The sequence below is a fragment of the Monodon monoceros genome, unplaced genomic scaffold, assembly GCF_005190385.1.
Source record: "Monodon monoceros isolate NGI ecotype Baffin Bay Population unplaced genomic scaffold, NGI_Narwhal_1 Super_Scaffold_2, whole genome shotgun sequence".
NCBI classification, from domain to species: Eukaryota; Metazoa; Chordata; class Mammalia; order Artiodactyla; family Monodontidae; genus Monodon; species Monodon monoceros.
In genome coordinates this window covers 15003884-15019017 of record NW_021703776.1, presented here as the reverse complement: position 1 = coordinate 15019017, position 15134 = coordinate 15003884, and the positions used below count along the sequence as shown (strand labels likewise).

The 15134-nt window shown below is 41.7% G+C and overlaps 1 protein-coding gene across 1 annotated transcript in view; it reads right to left on the bottom strand.

The window, feature by feature from the left end:
- Nucleotides 1–15134, bottom strand: part of NRCAM (neuronal cell adhesion molecule) — a 322524-nt gene that overhangs the window by 61676 nt on the left and 245714 nt on the right. The window contains exons 8-12 of the mRNA XM_029234463.1: nucleotides 12275–12445; nucleotides 11700–11756; nucleotides 9797–9908; nucleotides 7606–7790; nucleotides 5345–5476 (exon numbers count right to left, since the gene is read on the bottom strand). Coding sequence (XP_029090296.1) covers nucleotides 5345–5476; nucleotides 7606–7790; nucleotides 9797–9908; nucleotides 11700–11756; nucleotides 12275–12445 — 657 coding nt within the window. The remainder of the gene's footprint in view (nucleotides 1–5344; nucleotides 5477–7605; nucleotides 7791–9796; nucleotides 9909–11699; nucleotides 11757–12274; nucleotides 12446–15134) is intronic.

The following is a 15134-nucleotide window of genomic DNA, read 5'->3' as shown; positions in this document are numbered from 1 at the left end:
AGCTTTGGAAGATACTGAGATTAGGTCCCAGGCTCTTTTTGAATGAATTCTTCCGGCTGTGTAAAACAGTAGGTGCCAGGTCTGAAATGCACAGTCAGAAATCAGTAACACTGTATTTTGCTGGTACTTCCCTGGTGGTCCAGTGGGTAGACTCTGCACTCCCAATGCAGGGGGCCGGGGTTCAATCCCTGTTCAGGGAACTAGACCTCACATGCATGCCATAACTAAAGACACAGACCTACTAGAGCATGGACTTGAGGATATGGGGAGGGGGAGGCTGTGACGAGGTGAGAGAGTGGCACGGACATATACACACTACCAAGCGTAAAGTGGATAGCTAGTGGGAAGCAGCCGCATAGCACAGGGAGATCAGCTCTGTGCTTTGTGACCACCTAGAGGGGTGGGATAGGGAGGGTGGGAGGGAGGGAGACGCAGGAGGGAAGAGATATGAGAATATGTGTATATGTATAACTGATTCACTTTGTTATAAAGCAGAAACTAACACACCATGGTAAAGCAATTATACTCCAATAAAGATGTTAATAAATAAATAAGAACCATCAACTACTAAAAAAAAAAACAGAATTGTGAAGATCTGAGAATGTGCTACCACATGCAAGGAATTTGGAGGTTTGGTGTGAATATAATTAATGAAGATTTAAAAAAAAAAAAAAAAGATCCCGCATGCTGCAACTAAGACCCAGCACAGCCAAAATAAATAAATAAAATACATATTGAAAAAAACCACTGTATTTTGCTAACAGAACCCAAGTCTGACCCCTCCCCCTCCTGATCTAGCTTCTCCTTTTACAGTTCTTATGCGCTCTTGGCAGCCAGAGCCCGCAGAGGTGGGAGGAGAGAGTGGCAATGTCCTTAGGTGATTGCCCACAAGTCAGGAGTGGGGAGGCTGTGTATCTGGTACTGTGGTGCCCTGATAATGTCTCTGTTGTGTTGAAGCTGGCGGCGATGTCAGGCACCTGGTGGGGATGCTGCACGATGATACTGCAGAAGCACAGCTATTCCCTGTTCCTGCCCCCTGGCAACTGGTCCACCCAAGGTTTCTGCAGCCGCTTAAGTAGACGGTGTCAGCAAGCCAGCCTGTGCTCCCAGCTAACTTCTGGGGTTTACTCTAGTCTCCCCTTGAATCCTCACCATGCCAATTCTGTGCCACTATATACTATGGTAAATTTTGCTCTTTCCTGCTACCCCTGCCTCTCTGCCATCCTTCCTCCTTGCCCTGTCATTGCTGAATGCATCTGTGGGCTGCAAACTCAGCAAACTGCAGATGAAAAACAAGCCCCAGTCTCTTGTTTCCAGAATGGTACCCAAACCTCAAAGGCAGTTCTGTTCAGAGGCATCCGAATTCATGGTCAGGGTGGACAGGGGAGAAGCACGAGGCTCTTCGAATTCTACCTACTTGGGGACAGTTTTCTTCTTCATTTACTCCTTTTCCTGGATCAGGAGAGGTACACACAGGGTGGGACAGGTAGCGTTCACTTGGAACGTAGCTGTTTAAGACTTAGTATCTACAAATGAACTTATCTATGAAACAGACTCACAGACATAGAAAACAGACTTGTGGTTGCCAAGGGAGACGGAGGTGTGGGGGAGGGAGGGATTGGGAGTTTGTGATTAGCAGATGCAAACTATTATATAGTGAATGGATAGACAACAAGGTCCTGCTGTATAACAAAGGGAACTATATTCAACATCCTATGATAAACCATAATGGAAAAGAATATGAAAAAGAATGTATATGTACCACTGAATCACTTTGCTGTACAACAGAAATTAACACAACAAAGAGACTTCCCTGGTGGCGCAGTGGTTAAGAATCCGCCTGCCAATGCAGGGGACATGGGTTCGAGCCCTGGTCCGAGAAGATCCCACATGCCACGGAGCAACTAAGCCCATGCACCACAACTATTGAGCCTGCACTCTAGAGCCCACGAGCCACAACTACTGAGCCCACGCACCACAGCTACTGAAGCCCACGTGCCTAGAGCCGGTGCTCCACAACAAGACAAGCCGCCGCGATGAGAAGCCTGCGCACCGCAACGAAGAGTAGCCCCCGCTCGCCGCAACTAGAGAAAGCCCGCGCGCAGCAACAAAGACCCAGCGCAGCCAAAAGTAAAAAATATTTTTAAAAAAAGAAATTACCACAACATGGTAAATCAACTATACTTGAATACAATTTAAAACTTTTTTATATTAAACATTACAAAAATTTTTCATTAAAAATTAAAAAAAAAAAAGACAGTGTCTAGCCAAGAAGTCATTCAGCAGAAGCTGTAGGTGGACTATACTGGCTGAGGGTGGGGATGGGTAACAGCGGTGGCCCTGCAGTACCATCGTGCAGACAGCTGTGAGGGTCCCCGCCAGGCGCCTCAAGCCCAATGTCACCTTTCAGCTCTGAGATTCCGAACAGTAATCCATGCACTTTTAGCTTGGCTACCAGATGTGGAGAAAGACACCTTCCAGGGACACTTCTCATCACCTCGGTATAAATACACAGCACCTGCTCCCAGCACTGTGGGGCAGCCTGGCAGCCAGGGCCCCTGGCTTTGCTGCCAGGCCGCACGGTGTTTCTCTTGTTGCTCGTCCACCAGAATGACTGCTGTGAGGCACGCCAGAGGCCCAGGGGCCCTGGATCTGTAGGCACCGTGGAACTCTGATCCTACTCTGCTGAGCCTCCCGTTTTTCCTTCCAGCGTGGACTTAACACATACTTTGGGGATGGAAGAAATGAACTGATTTGGAACCTGATTTGAAAGATTTTGTTCTGGACCCAATCAGATGATTCGGGGTTACAGCAGATAGCTTCCACTTGTCTCCAGGGACCGCTGTCCTGCACCCCCCCGTCCCCAAAATGTAGGCTTTTCGCTTTTGATCCTCCCCCCCGATATTTCATTTAAAGGGGAGTGTCTATGAGTATAATTTCAAAGCTGACTTTTTAAAGTCTAGTTGACTTACAATACGATATTAGTTTCAGGTGTAGAACATAGTGATCCGATATTCCATATAAAGTTATAAAATACTGGCTATAGTACCTGTGCCGAACGTTACACCCTTGAATCTTATTTTACACCTAGAAGTTCAAAACTCATTACAGCTGCAGTTACAGGGTTCCCTGAGAGGCACCACCTGTGCCCAGTTTGGAAGGCTCACAAGCTGAGCCAATCAGGAGGAAGGATCAACTTCCTTATTTTATCTCCCCTCGTCCTTGTGTCACTGACCCACCTACATCTCCATTTTCCCCTGCTTATGATTGCGTGCTGGCTGTGGAGCTTGAGGATTTATCTTTCCAACGTTCCCTGGCTCCCTGGCTTTCCTGCTCAGAAATGATGGATGTCCCCTCCCACCTGTCAGTTTCCCTGACCTCAGGGGCGCATTTAACCTTCCATAAATTGGCACAGAGCCTCTGAGATGCAAAACACAGTGCCAACGTGCTGAGCACGCTCCAGCCTTTATTGCCATTCTGAACACATTCCTAAGAAAATCAGATACTCTACCAAAAAACTTATTTTTCAGTTCTGGGCTTTCTTCCACTTTTTCTCAGTTTTCACCTATTTGCCTCCGAGAGTGGCAATGGCGTCCCAACGCACAGCCCCAAAATACCCTCTGCAGTTTTTCGTGATCCTCATCCTAGTTAAAATTGGGAATGGAAATAGCCAAACCCGATTTGCTGGCCTCCTTAGTGTCGGTGTTCTCCCGGGAACACACTTCCTTTTACAGTAAACACAGGCTGTCTGTTTCTGAGGATCCGATAAGGACTGTGTTGTGTGACACAAACTCCTAATAAACACTCATGGAACCGGGTCTCTCACCCCCTCTGGACCTGCAGTGGTAAGACCTTGATGGTGAGAAGAAGGGACGTGTCTCATTTAAAATCTGCCAGCAGCTTTCAGGTCCATCTTAGGGTGAAGACTTGCAGGAAAGCCAGTTTAATGGACCTTGTGGGTATGTAAGAGTGGAGCCAATTTTTGATTCTGGCTTGGAGGCAGAATGTGGAGCTAAGCTGCTCTGCATCACAAGGTTCTCTCTCTCTCTCTCTCTCTCTCTCTCTGGGTCTAAGAGAAGGTCTGAACTTCAAGAAGGGGAAAATGTCCAAAAATTCACCTCTCAGTAGCAGCTGGTGGTAAGCGGGGTCAAGAAAAAGGAAAGGCAGTAGGCTCCCTGTGAATGGCCATGGGCCTAGGAATCCGGGAGCAGGAAGACGCATTATCCGTTTTAAGTTTTCTTTGCTATAATTCCCTTATATTATGCTCAAGCCTTTAACCAAGTTTTGTAAAACTGGTCTTTGTTGTGATTTAGAAGACTGATGGAAAGCCTGTGGTCACACTTTGGGGAACTGTTCCTGGCAGCAGGGGGGCAGCCTGGACAAGCTGGCTGAGAGACAGCTGGAGTGGTCCAGGGAAGGTGGCAGAACAGGTGACACTTGGCAGCTAGGACCATATAGGTATCGCTCAAGGATGATCTCAGCAATACGGAGGGAGGGAAAACTGGTCAAAGATGGAGCACCCAGCAGAGGACTGCGGTCAGAGGATGTGTTCTTCTTTGGGTATTAAATGGGATGGTGACCTTTCAAGACTGGAGAACGTGGGAACATCTGGGCTCTACTTAGGAATGAAAACCTCTTTAAATTAAGACAGTTGTATTTCTTATGCTTGTCATATCCACTGTCTCTATTCCTAGCCTCCCCACCCATCCCCTCCGACTCCTGTGATGTTTCCACAAATCACTTGACATTTTGAACAAAGAAGATAATCTGAACTTTTCAGTGATGTTTATTTCTCACCCTGTCATTCTTCCTATGATCCATGTAAAAAACAGAGGAAATATTGCCAAGTTCCAACAAGCACATACCGTTATGTTCATAGCATAAATGGGACTTCCCTGGTGGCGCAGTAGTTAAGAATCCGCCTGCCAATGCAGGGTACACGGGTTTGAGCCCTGGTCCGGGAAGATCCCATATGCCACAGAGCAACTAAGCCTGTGCGCCACAACTACTTAGCCCACGTGCCACAACTACTGAAGCCCACATGCCTAGAGCCCGTGCCTCGTAACAAAGAAAAGCCGCCGCTTGCCACAACTAGAGAAAGGCTGCGCGCAGCAATGAAGACCCAACGCAGCCAAAAAAGAAAAAAATAGCATAAACGATTCGGTCATAATAAATTATATCTTAAGGTAGTAAAATTAAAATCTAAAGGTAATTTCGTGCCTCTGTTTAACTTATATATGGCTTCCTTCCTTAAGCCAAGTTATTTTATCACCACTTGTACCCTGTGGAGATGTCACTACGCTCTGAAAATATACTGCAATTGAAGCCACTCAAGGAAACTTACTTTCTATCGGGACTCCATTCAATAACCAGCTAATTCTGGGTTTGGGGTTGCCATTAGCTCTGCAGATCAGGGTTCCATCCTCTCCTGGGGACAGCACAAGATTTTGAGGTGCTATGATCCAGTATGGAGCCGCTTTGTGAGGAAAGGAAAAAAAACCCACAAAAAATTGAATCAAATAAGTTATTCTAGCAAACTGAACTATCTTAATAAAAATAAGTATTTTGCAAAACATTTGTTAGTTTCATTTTTTTTAGAGTGAGTAGATTTATGCTTCAAAGAACACTTCAGATTTTCAGAAGAATGTTTAAGAAGACTCAGTGACATCTATGTATTATTTCTAGAGCCTTTTGATTCAAATATCGTCGTCTTGTTTTACATTACGTTAATCAGACATCGAAGAGGTAACAGATTTCTCTAACGTTGTAGAGGAATTTACAGGTACAGACAGGGCTAAGAAACGTGAATTTAAAATCTGAGCCCTGTAGAATACATACAATTATAAATCTGAGCCCTGTAGAATACACACAATTATAAATCTGAGCCCTGTAGAATACATACAATTATAAAATTGGGAAGCAGTTTTTAAAGCTTTGCATTTTTGGAAAGCTGCCAAGTTAGTATAGCGTGTTCTTATAAGCCCTTCATCAGCTTTCTCTTACAAAACCATGGAACAGATACCAAAACAAGAAATTAACATTGGATACCATCATCTCAACTACACACTGTATGAGGATTTCCCCAATTTTTCCCCTAATGTCTTATTTCTGTCTCAGGACCCTGTCCTGGACACCACATTGCGTTTAATTGTCACATCTTAGTTTCCTCCAATCTGGAAGTTTCTTGCTCTTTCCTTGTTTTTCATGAACCTGAGACTTTTAAAGACAACTAGTCAGTTATTTTGTAGAACATCTTTTTTTTTCTCTCTCTCTAAATAATCAAGAGCTTTTTGGTTAATTTTTGTAATAAGGAACATCTTCTTTTCAGCATTATCAGGACAGAAATGGAGAAAAGTGAATATATGTCAGTGTTAGTCATAAGTGTTACATATCAATGTTAATTACTAGCCCAACACTATAAGTTCTCCATCATCTCTTTTTTTTTCATGAAGAGTTTCTTCCTTGAACATCCTTCCAGACTTACAAAGGAGAACTAGTCAACTGAATTCTTTCAGGGATAAATCAAGCTTACTAAATTGATTAATCTTCGTATTTCTCCTAAGGTATGTTCTCTACTTCTTATCTGTAACTAAAATATTTTGTGAAACATTTTCAACATGCACTCATTCCTAGAGAATGTTTCCACCAGTGACTACTGAATTCTCCTACAGATCAATGGGAAGGTTTTAAGTGAACAAAAGCTCTTCCATCTAAGGTCAAATTTAGTGATTTCTGAGTGAAGAACTCCTGAATTTTTAGATTATAATCACCATCCAACCACCGCCATCAGTATCATCTAATTACTTCTTTTTATAAAAAAAAGGTCATACTCCATTTACAGTTATTATCAAATATTGGCTATATCTCCCGTGTTGTACAATAGATCCTTGTAGCTTATTTTAAACATCATAGTTTGTACCTCTTAACCCTCTACCCCTTTACTGCCTCTCCCCACTGGTAACTGCTGTTGTAGACATCCATCATATCTGGGAGTACATGATATTGACATGGCTTATTAGTGGTTATATTAACCTTGATCACTTGGTTAGAGTGATGTCTGCCAGGTTTCTCCACTGTAAAGTTATTATTTTCCTGCTTTCCATGTTCTATTCGTTAGAAGCAAGCAAGTCCAGCCCTCACTCAAGGGGAGGACAATTAAGCTCCATCTCCTTAAGGCACGAGGAGTAAAGAATTTGTGGACATATATTAAACCTGCCTCAGTAATTAATTTTTGGGGGGTGAGGGGAGAAGAAACACTTTGAGGCTATGCAAATATCCTGTTTCTCCTTAAAGTTCCATCCCGTAATTTTAGCATTCGTCACTAGCTCTTGCCTACAGCAGTTATAACTGTGGGATTCTAACTGTGATTTCCTATTTCCTTCATTCTTTCTACACTTACTAATTGGAATCCTCTGCAAGGAAGATCCGAGGGAGTGAATTTTTAACCTGATTTAGATGCACTATAAAAGCAATGAGAAGAGGTTCAAGGTGCCATGTATGTTGATATAAATTACATTATTATTGAATATAATCAAAGGCATTTTGATTGAAGACTCAGGGATTCTCAATGGAGGCAAGAGCCATGTATTTTAGACAATGATATACCTTTAACTGTGACAGAAATGGTATGATGGATGGCTCCTAGTGCATTTTTGGCTATACACTGGTAATTCCCAGAGTCTGCTTCTGTAACCTGGACAATCTGCAGAGTTTTCTTAAAGTTCCTATAAAATGTCCGGTTGATGGAGAGTGTTCCATCTTCTTTTATCCAGTAAATAATTGGGGTAGGCCTGATAAGATGAATAAACAATAACATTACAAGAAAAGAAGTTCAACTAGCTGCTTTTGAGGGTGATTTTCATGTGAGCTTGTCACAAACATAAAGATCATGAGGAATATACAGAGATTTTACCTAGCACCGCACTTTTCTGAGTCATGCTCAAAACCTTACATTTCAGTCTGTAAGTTACCATTTTCACACAAGCAGAACTGTCCTAATTGATGGCACACTGTGAACTTGGACTTCAGGGATCTGGTGAGAATGGCAGCAAGACTTACTTGACTGAAGGGACCTAATTATTTTCTTCAAAGTTCTGATCAGTGAAGCACTCTTGGAAAATTCTGCATGAAGGGACTATGTCAATCAAAAGAATGACCATGAAATTAATGACACCGAGTTATAATTTTTTTATAAGCTAGAGTTAAAAATGCCAGAGAAAGAGCTGATATACATATTTGTGCCCATGAACTTTTCACACATTTCCACATCAAATGGAAGCACCTCCCTATCTTATAACAGGCTATCTGATGATCTGAATGAAGTGATTAGAGGAATCGTGCATTTACACGATTGTAAATGGTATGTTACTCATACCATTTCTCACCTATGTTTCTTATTAAATCATGAACTACAGAGGCAGATGAAAAGCCAGACATAGGCTTAGAGTTAAAAGGTCTGCTTCAAAATCCCAGCCTTATCCCTAAATTGCTCTCTGATCTTGGATCTCTGACCCTTTTGGGCCTCAGGTTTCTCTGTTGCCTTAATGTGCATGATGATGCTTGTTTTGATCTGGTGACTTGAGAAGGTTTTCATGAGGGTAAAATAAAAATCCATTCAATACATTTACTGAGACTAAATTATAGACCAAGCACTGAGTTGTGCGTTGGGAAGATAAAGATAAAAAACAGAATGGTCCACGCCCTCAGGAAGATCACAATGTATTTATCATTAGAAATGCAAGTGGGATTAATGGATTGCAGAATTTTTTTCATTTGTTTGGTTGAATAAAAATAATTGAACAGATATATTTGAGGAACTGAATTGTGAGTAGTGTGATTTCCTGACACGGCCAGCAGAGGCCTCCATGTGCCTCCGGAGGTAAAATTATTCCTGGAGGCCAATTCTGGGATTCTAGGAAGGAATGTGGACTTTGAGTCACCAGGCCAAGGACAGCACAGATCATAACACGTGATCACAACATGTTTCCGAGATTCCAATCAATGTTTTCAGCAAATGTGCCTTATTAGTAGTACTTGCTCTGTGCCAGGCATAAGAGGGAACTATATAGAGAAGCTTCCCTTGAACGTTTTCCTAATATGGGACTCCTGTCAAGGGCACATGCGTTCTGGGGGTGGCGTCAGTTTTGAGGTCTGCACAGATGAGACATCTGCAAAGAAGCTGGGCTGGCGACTAGTCACTAGGAAGCAGGGGTTGGGACAGTGTGCCAGGTAGGAGGTTAGGTCCTGTGAGGCCATGTTTGCCTCTGCTGTTAGGAGAACAAGCCAGGGCGAGATTGCTAGACGGATGTGAGAAACTCATGGTCAAGAGCTCCGTTGCCCTGCTCATAGCCAGCAGACCCAGAGCTGTGAACCCAGAGCCGAGCCGCCCAGCAGATGCACAAACAGGGTCAACTGAAATCAGTCAGATCTAGCCTGTTACAGCACAACTGCCCTGCAGACCTGTAGACAAACGATCAGTGATAAACAGCTATTGGTTTTAAGCCGCTAATTTTTGAGATGCTTTGTTAGACAACAGTAGCAAAATAATAACCTGAATTACATAACCAGAGCAGTGAGAAGGTGATTACTGATACTTATCTCAAAAGGAACACTATTAACAAAATATTTTAATAACATGAAATTTATATGGCCTGTTTTGGAAGGAATTATCACATTTTTCTTGATGCTTAATGGAATCAACATAAGACAACGACTCTTGTTATGATATTAACGCCTCTCTACCAATCTACTATGTTTACATAAGAAGTGGACATCAAGACAGACAGAGTTAACTCACAGCCCTTCTGCAATGCACTCAAGTGAAAGGACATTTCCTCGTAATTCCTCTTTGCGGCTTGCATTGCCTTCTGGAGTTAAAAATGTTGGTGGCCTCTCTCTATGTGATTTAGCTGCAAACAAGAAAATCAATATGCATTCAGAGTTATGAACACGGATTTCTAGAAGCCCAGTTCACTGTCTAAGAATCTAATCCCTTTGCAAATCCATTTAGCATTTGATTGTGAAATGTGGTAAACAGACACACTCTTTGCCTTGCAAATAGCCATCACTCACTCAGCCGGAAGCAGAAAGTATTTTGGTTGCACCACAAGCACTAATAATAAGAACTTTTTTCCTCTTGTACATTTCCCTAATTTGGGTTAGGGTCCTATGAATTTCTGGTGAGTTGGCAAATTTTCAAAATGTAGACACAGAGAGGAAAATCATGTTATCAAACTTTCCATCTCTTAAGATGAGTGCGCACGTCAAATGGAAAATGAGCTGTCTGGAAGATAAGATGATGGAAGGGGTATTTTGCTTTACCCTAGGGACAACATTATAGTCAATTCCATTGACCAATCGTGAAGATAAATCGTGATGGACAGCTAACATATCAAAACTGCAAAGTTTATGGAAAACAAAACAAAACACAACTAGAAAGTGACTGCAGAGGTATGGCAAATCGTGTGCCATAAATTAAGGGTGGACTTAAAGCAATTGAAATGGGTTTCCTCGACAAAAACGTAAAAAAGGGCTCAAGTCAGAAATCTCAGGAAGATACCTACAGACTACCCTTCATGTTTTATGTAGTCCTTGCCTAAATGTGGCCTTATCTCCTGATGGCCTCTCAGAAAAACTTAAAGTCGAAATCATACCGTCTTGAGGTTCTAAGGGCCCTTTACAGTGTTCAGCACTTCAATGTATTATCTACTTGATGTTCATAAAAACTGAAAAGGTAACATATGAATTCTTCTCATTTCTCAGAAGAAAAGACTGAACACCAGAGAAGGTATTACTGGAGATAAATTAGAGTTTTCCTTAGATTTTACCGCTCTGAAATCACTTTGGGAATGATTTTGAGACCCATATTTTTCAGGAGGATTTTAACATAAAATAAAATAAGATAAAATGAAATAAGGCAGGAGTTGTGATCTGTTTACTCTGGTCATTGATAGTACCTTAATGTTTTTTACTTCATATCTCAAAGGTAAAAAATTAATACAGCAGAAACTCTGCCTTATAGATAATTAAGAGGACCCCATATCCAGAACCCATAATTTTCAGGTATAGACTCTATATCTGAGAGCCATATTTCCGTTAAGGAAATCAAATTCTTTTCTTTTTAAAAGAATGAAGTTAAATCCTCTATTTTTAAAAAGATTACTTCCACTGAAGACAGTCACTCGATTTTAAACAAAACTAAGAGAAATACTATTGCTAATTATATGACGTTGATAAGGTCATGTGAAAACAGATGGAAATACGATGATTTACTATCAAAATCCACTTAATATTAATTGCAAAAAGTTTACTAAGACTTTGACGTTAGTATTTTAGCAGGTTAACGCACCTTGCCAACTCTTATTTAATTCATGAGAAAAGCTTATGAGCCAGACAAAAAAATGAAAAATGTAATTCTGAACATACACGAAAGATTTTTTTCCAAATCTTGTAGAATGGTTCTTTACATGAAAACAGTTATAGTAACTTTCATTATTATACATACAACATGGAACACGTTTTAGTGACATGTTTGAAAGCTCAGAGCTAAACTTCATATGAAACATACATTGATTTTAGTGGTATTAAACATGGAACTAGGAATTTCATAAAGAAATAAGGTTAAACAGCCATGGAGGTGAAGTTAGTGAACTAAATTCTACAATGAAGGAGACGTATCAGTTACAATCACCATAACTCACCACCATAAAACTCAGTGTCACTCAAATTAGCAGCTATAGTGTCATTCAATTCATCCACTGAAATAAACAGAATATTATGAAGAATGCAAAAAGTAGGGGGCAGGGGATTGTAAAAAAAATATTGGGCAACAAAAGCAAACATATATACCTATGCTGACCGAGTACCATCCCTACCAAGTAAAAACAGTGTTTTACATTGTATAGAACTATTTCATTAATTCACTCAGCCACCCCCCAACCAGTAATATGTGAATATATAACTGAAGCAGCAGGACTCCCAATTAAAGGCATCGTGGAGCATAAAGCACTCACAAATGCTCAGAACACTAAGTAGATTCAGGAAGTTACCACGGCAACAGTAATGGTATGACAGCAAAAACTGTAAAATACAGTATTTAAGGTAGGCAAGCTCCTTATAATATCGATACATATGCCAACACTTTAGCGACTATTCACAGGTACTTTCCTGATCACTGAACCTGTTTACTTCAAAGCTAGTAGGATTTAATAATTCATACATTTGCACACATTTGTAAACATCATGGCAAGAGAGTTTCTGGAAACTGAACTCTTACCTGAAATCACCTTCACAGAAATAGGTTGCTTCTGCTGTATGGTTTGAGTGTGATTAAATCGTGCGTAACAGATGTAGTCTTCCCGGGTATCCTCTGGGAGCACATTGGAAAAATAAAGGTCTCCATTCAGACCCTGGGAAACTCTCTCACTCTGTGGAAGTCTTTGAAAGGCTGGAGAAAGGCGGAGAGACATCTAGATCATTCCATCACAAAGTAGCCACTTGCCAAATTAGTGAGATAAATGTATCTACTAATAACTAGTTCTGTGAACTTCACTTGAATGTTTTTTTTTCTCTATAAAAATCTTTGAGTAAAAGCAAATGACTGTAAAAAAAAAAAAAAAAGACACATGTATTAAAACTCCAATTGTACCTGCCAGACCCTCATTTCTCTGGAGTGGGGGTAGAGATGAGATTAGAGTTGTCCAGTGAAGGGTTCCATGAAGCAAGCAGAAACCAAAAAATGTTTTAAAGAAAGAGTTTGCATGACTTTTCCTAACGTTTAAGTTAATCCCTAATTGTTAATCACAGATACACACGTATCTCAGAAAGTGCATTACGGAAGCTTGTAAGGGTGTTAACACGGGTTGCATCTATTGCAGTACATACACAGACAGACACCTTATACTGTGACAGCACCTAACTGTGATGAACTAGGTCCTGGGCAAGGTGTCAGGTGGACCCAGTTCACTGCCCTGAGCTTGGGATCTAACTGGAGAATCAGGCAGCAAACAGGCAATTAACAACAGGGTGTAATGCTGCAGACGTGCCGCTCAGAGGCCCCCCACACCCAACCTCCCTCACCTCCTCTACTTTTTCTTTTCTGTGTTACCTATCACCTTCTAACAGACAATGTACTTTACCTGTCATGTATATGGCTTATAGCCCATCTCCCCACACTAGAATTTAAATTCCAGAAGGACGGAGACCGTCATCTGCTTTGTCTACTGTTGTAGCCCTAAAAATGCACCTGGCCCCTCACAGAAGCTCCAAAATGAAATGAATAACCATCAGCATTCTGACTTTCCAGTTTCACATTTAACAACCGACTTCTCCTCAGGCCCAAGGAACAGTCTAGCCTCAGGCGTGGAGGGGGGATTTTCTAAGGCGATGAGGAACTCAGGGAGATGGGACCAATGATCTATGTGTGAACTGACACTTGGCTGGCTAGCATGACTCAGGAAGCATCTGACTCAGTTCACTGGGAGAGTTCTTCAGCTCTGAATTGAGAGAACCAGGAAAAATTGTACCTCCTAGTTGCCTGGGGCCAGGTGTCATGTCTCCCAGAGGATTTCTCGAGTCTGAGTCAAGCAGATATGCTCCTATAGCAGCAGGTGCCCTATCTAAAATGTCATGAAATGCAAAAATATGGGGAAAAGCCTGCCGCTCCCTTGGGCAGGAAAAGGTAGGGAAATGTGGAGCCAGACCTTGAAAGGATGCTGGTTAGCCATGTTAGTCAAGTTCTAGGTCAAGATGGGGGTTTGGTTGGCGGTTGTAAATTCATGGTTTGAAGCCATTAACCAGGGAAAGGGTTGTTTTAAAAAATAACTCAGAAAAATAATGTACATTTATTTCATGAATACAAAGAACTACAGATAGGGACACATTTATTCTCTTCCATTTCTCCTGCTGTATTTTATTATGGACCGGTGTTGGGAGATCAAATGAAAGGGAATGCCATTTTATGAGGATGGTAGCACTTTGCCCAAGGAGTTCCTTGGCATTACACTGGGGACAAAAATGTATGCAGATAGGAATACCGTGATAAGGTCATCTTGCCAGAAGAATGCTACACAGATCCGAATTTTTTCTCATATCCAGATGAAATTTCACTTGAAAGGTCCAGATGCTTTGCCTACAGCCTAAAATGTATGTAAATGACATGGCCAGCAGCGCAATGTGAAAAAAATAAGTTACATATTCAGATGATTCTGAGACTCTACATGTATATGCCTCTTTATTAAGTGGAAAAGTCATCAATTCTGAGTAAGAACCAATAACCAAATACTGGGTCTCATTTTGGCAGTACATTTGGATACTGTTATCCTCGACCACATAACCCACTCATTTCCATTTCATTTGTTACTTATTCTTTCAAAATCTGTAAAAGCTGTTACGTGATCATAGGAAAAATATCTTCGCCCATTTATTCATTTATATATTGATTTTCCATTTCTTTGTGATACTTTCTCTGAGTGCTTTGATACAGAACAGTCAAAACTGGAAATGAAATGTGAGAGGTGAACTTTATCTTCAGTAATGTGCACAGCTGGTGATTTCAAAGGAAGTCATGTCACTGAGAACAGAATGTATTCCCTACACATATTTTGCAACCGTTCCCACCATTCTACCCAAAGGACCCTTGTCAAGGTCAACAGCGACCACCGTGTTTCCAAATGTAATACTCATTTCTCAGTCAGATTGGAAATTGATCTCTCAGCAGTATTTGAACCGGCTGATATTCTGTCTTCCTGACACTTTTTCTTCCCTTCGTCCCGGGGACACCCTCTCTTTTTGTTTTCTTCTTACCTAAGTGACTGCTTCTTCTCATCTACTTTCCTTTGCTCCTAAGTTCTTGGCCCCTGGAGGCTCCTGGTCTCAGTCCCCAGGCTTTGCTCTTCACCACCTGCACTCCCTCCCTTCGTCCTCCCCTCCAGTCCCCGGCTCTACAGAGCATCTCTGCAGCACTAACATTCACACATTGTCGGCAAGAGCCCTGAATCTTCCTTGGATTCATGTAGCTGTAGCTCTGATTCCTGCTGGAGACCTCCACAAGGATGCCTCACAAGCCTCTCACATCTCAAACCCTGGTTCCTAGTCTCCCGGCAGAACCTCCACAAGGATGCCTCACAAGCCTCTCA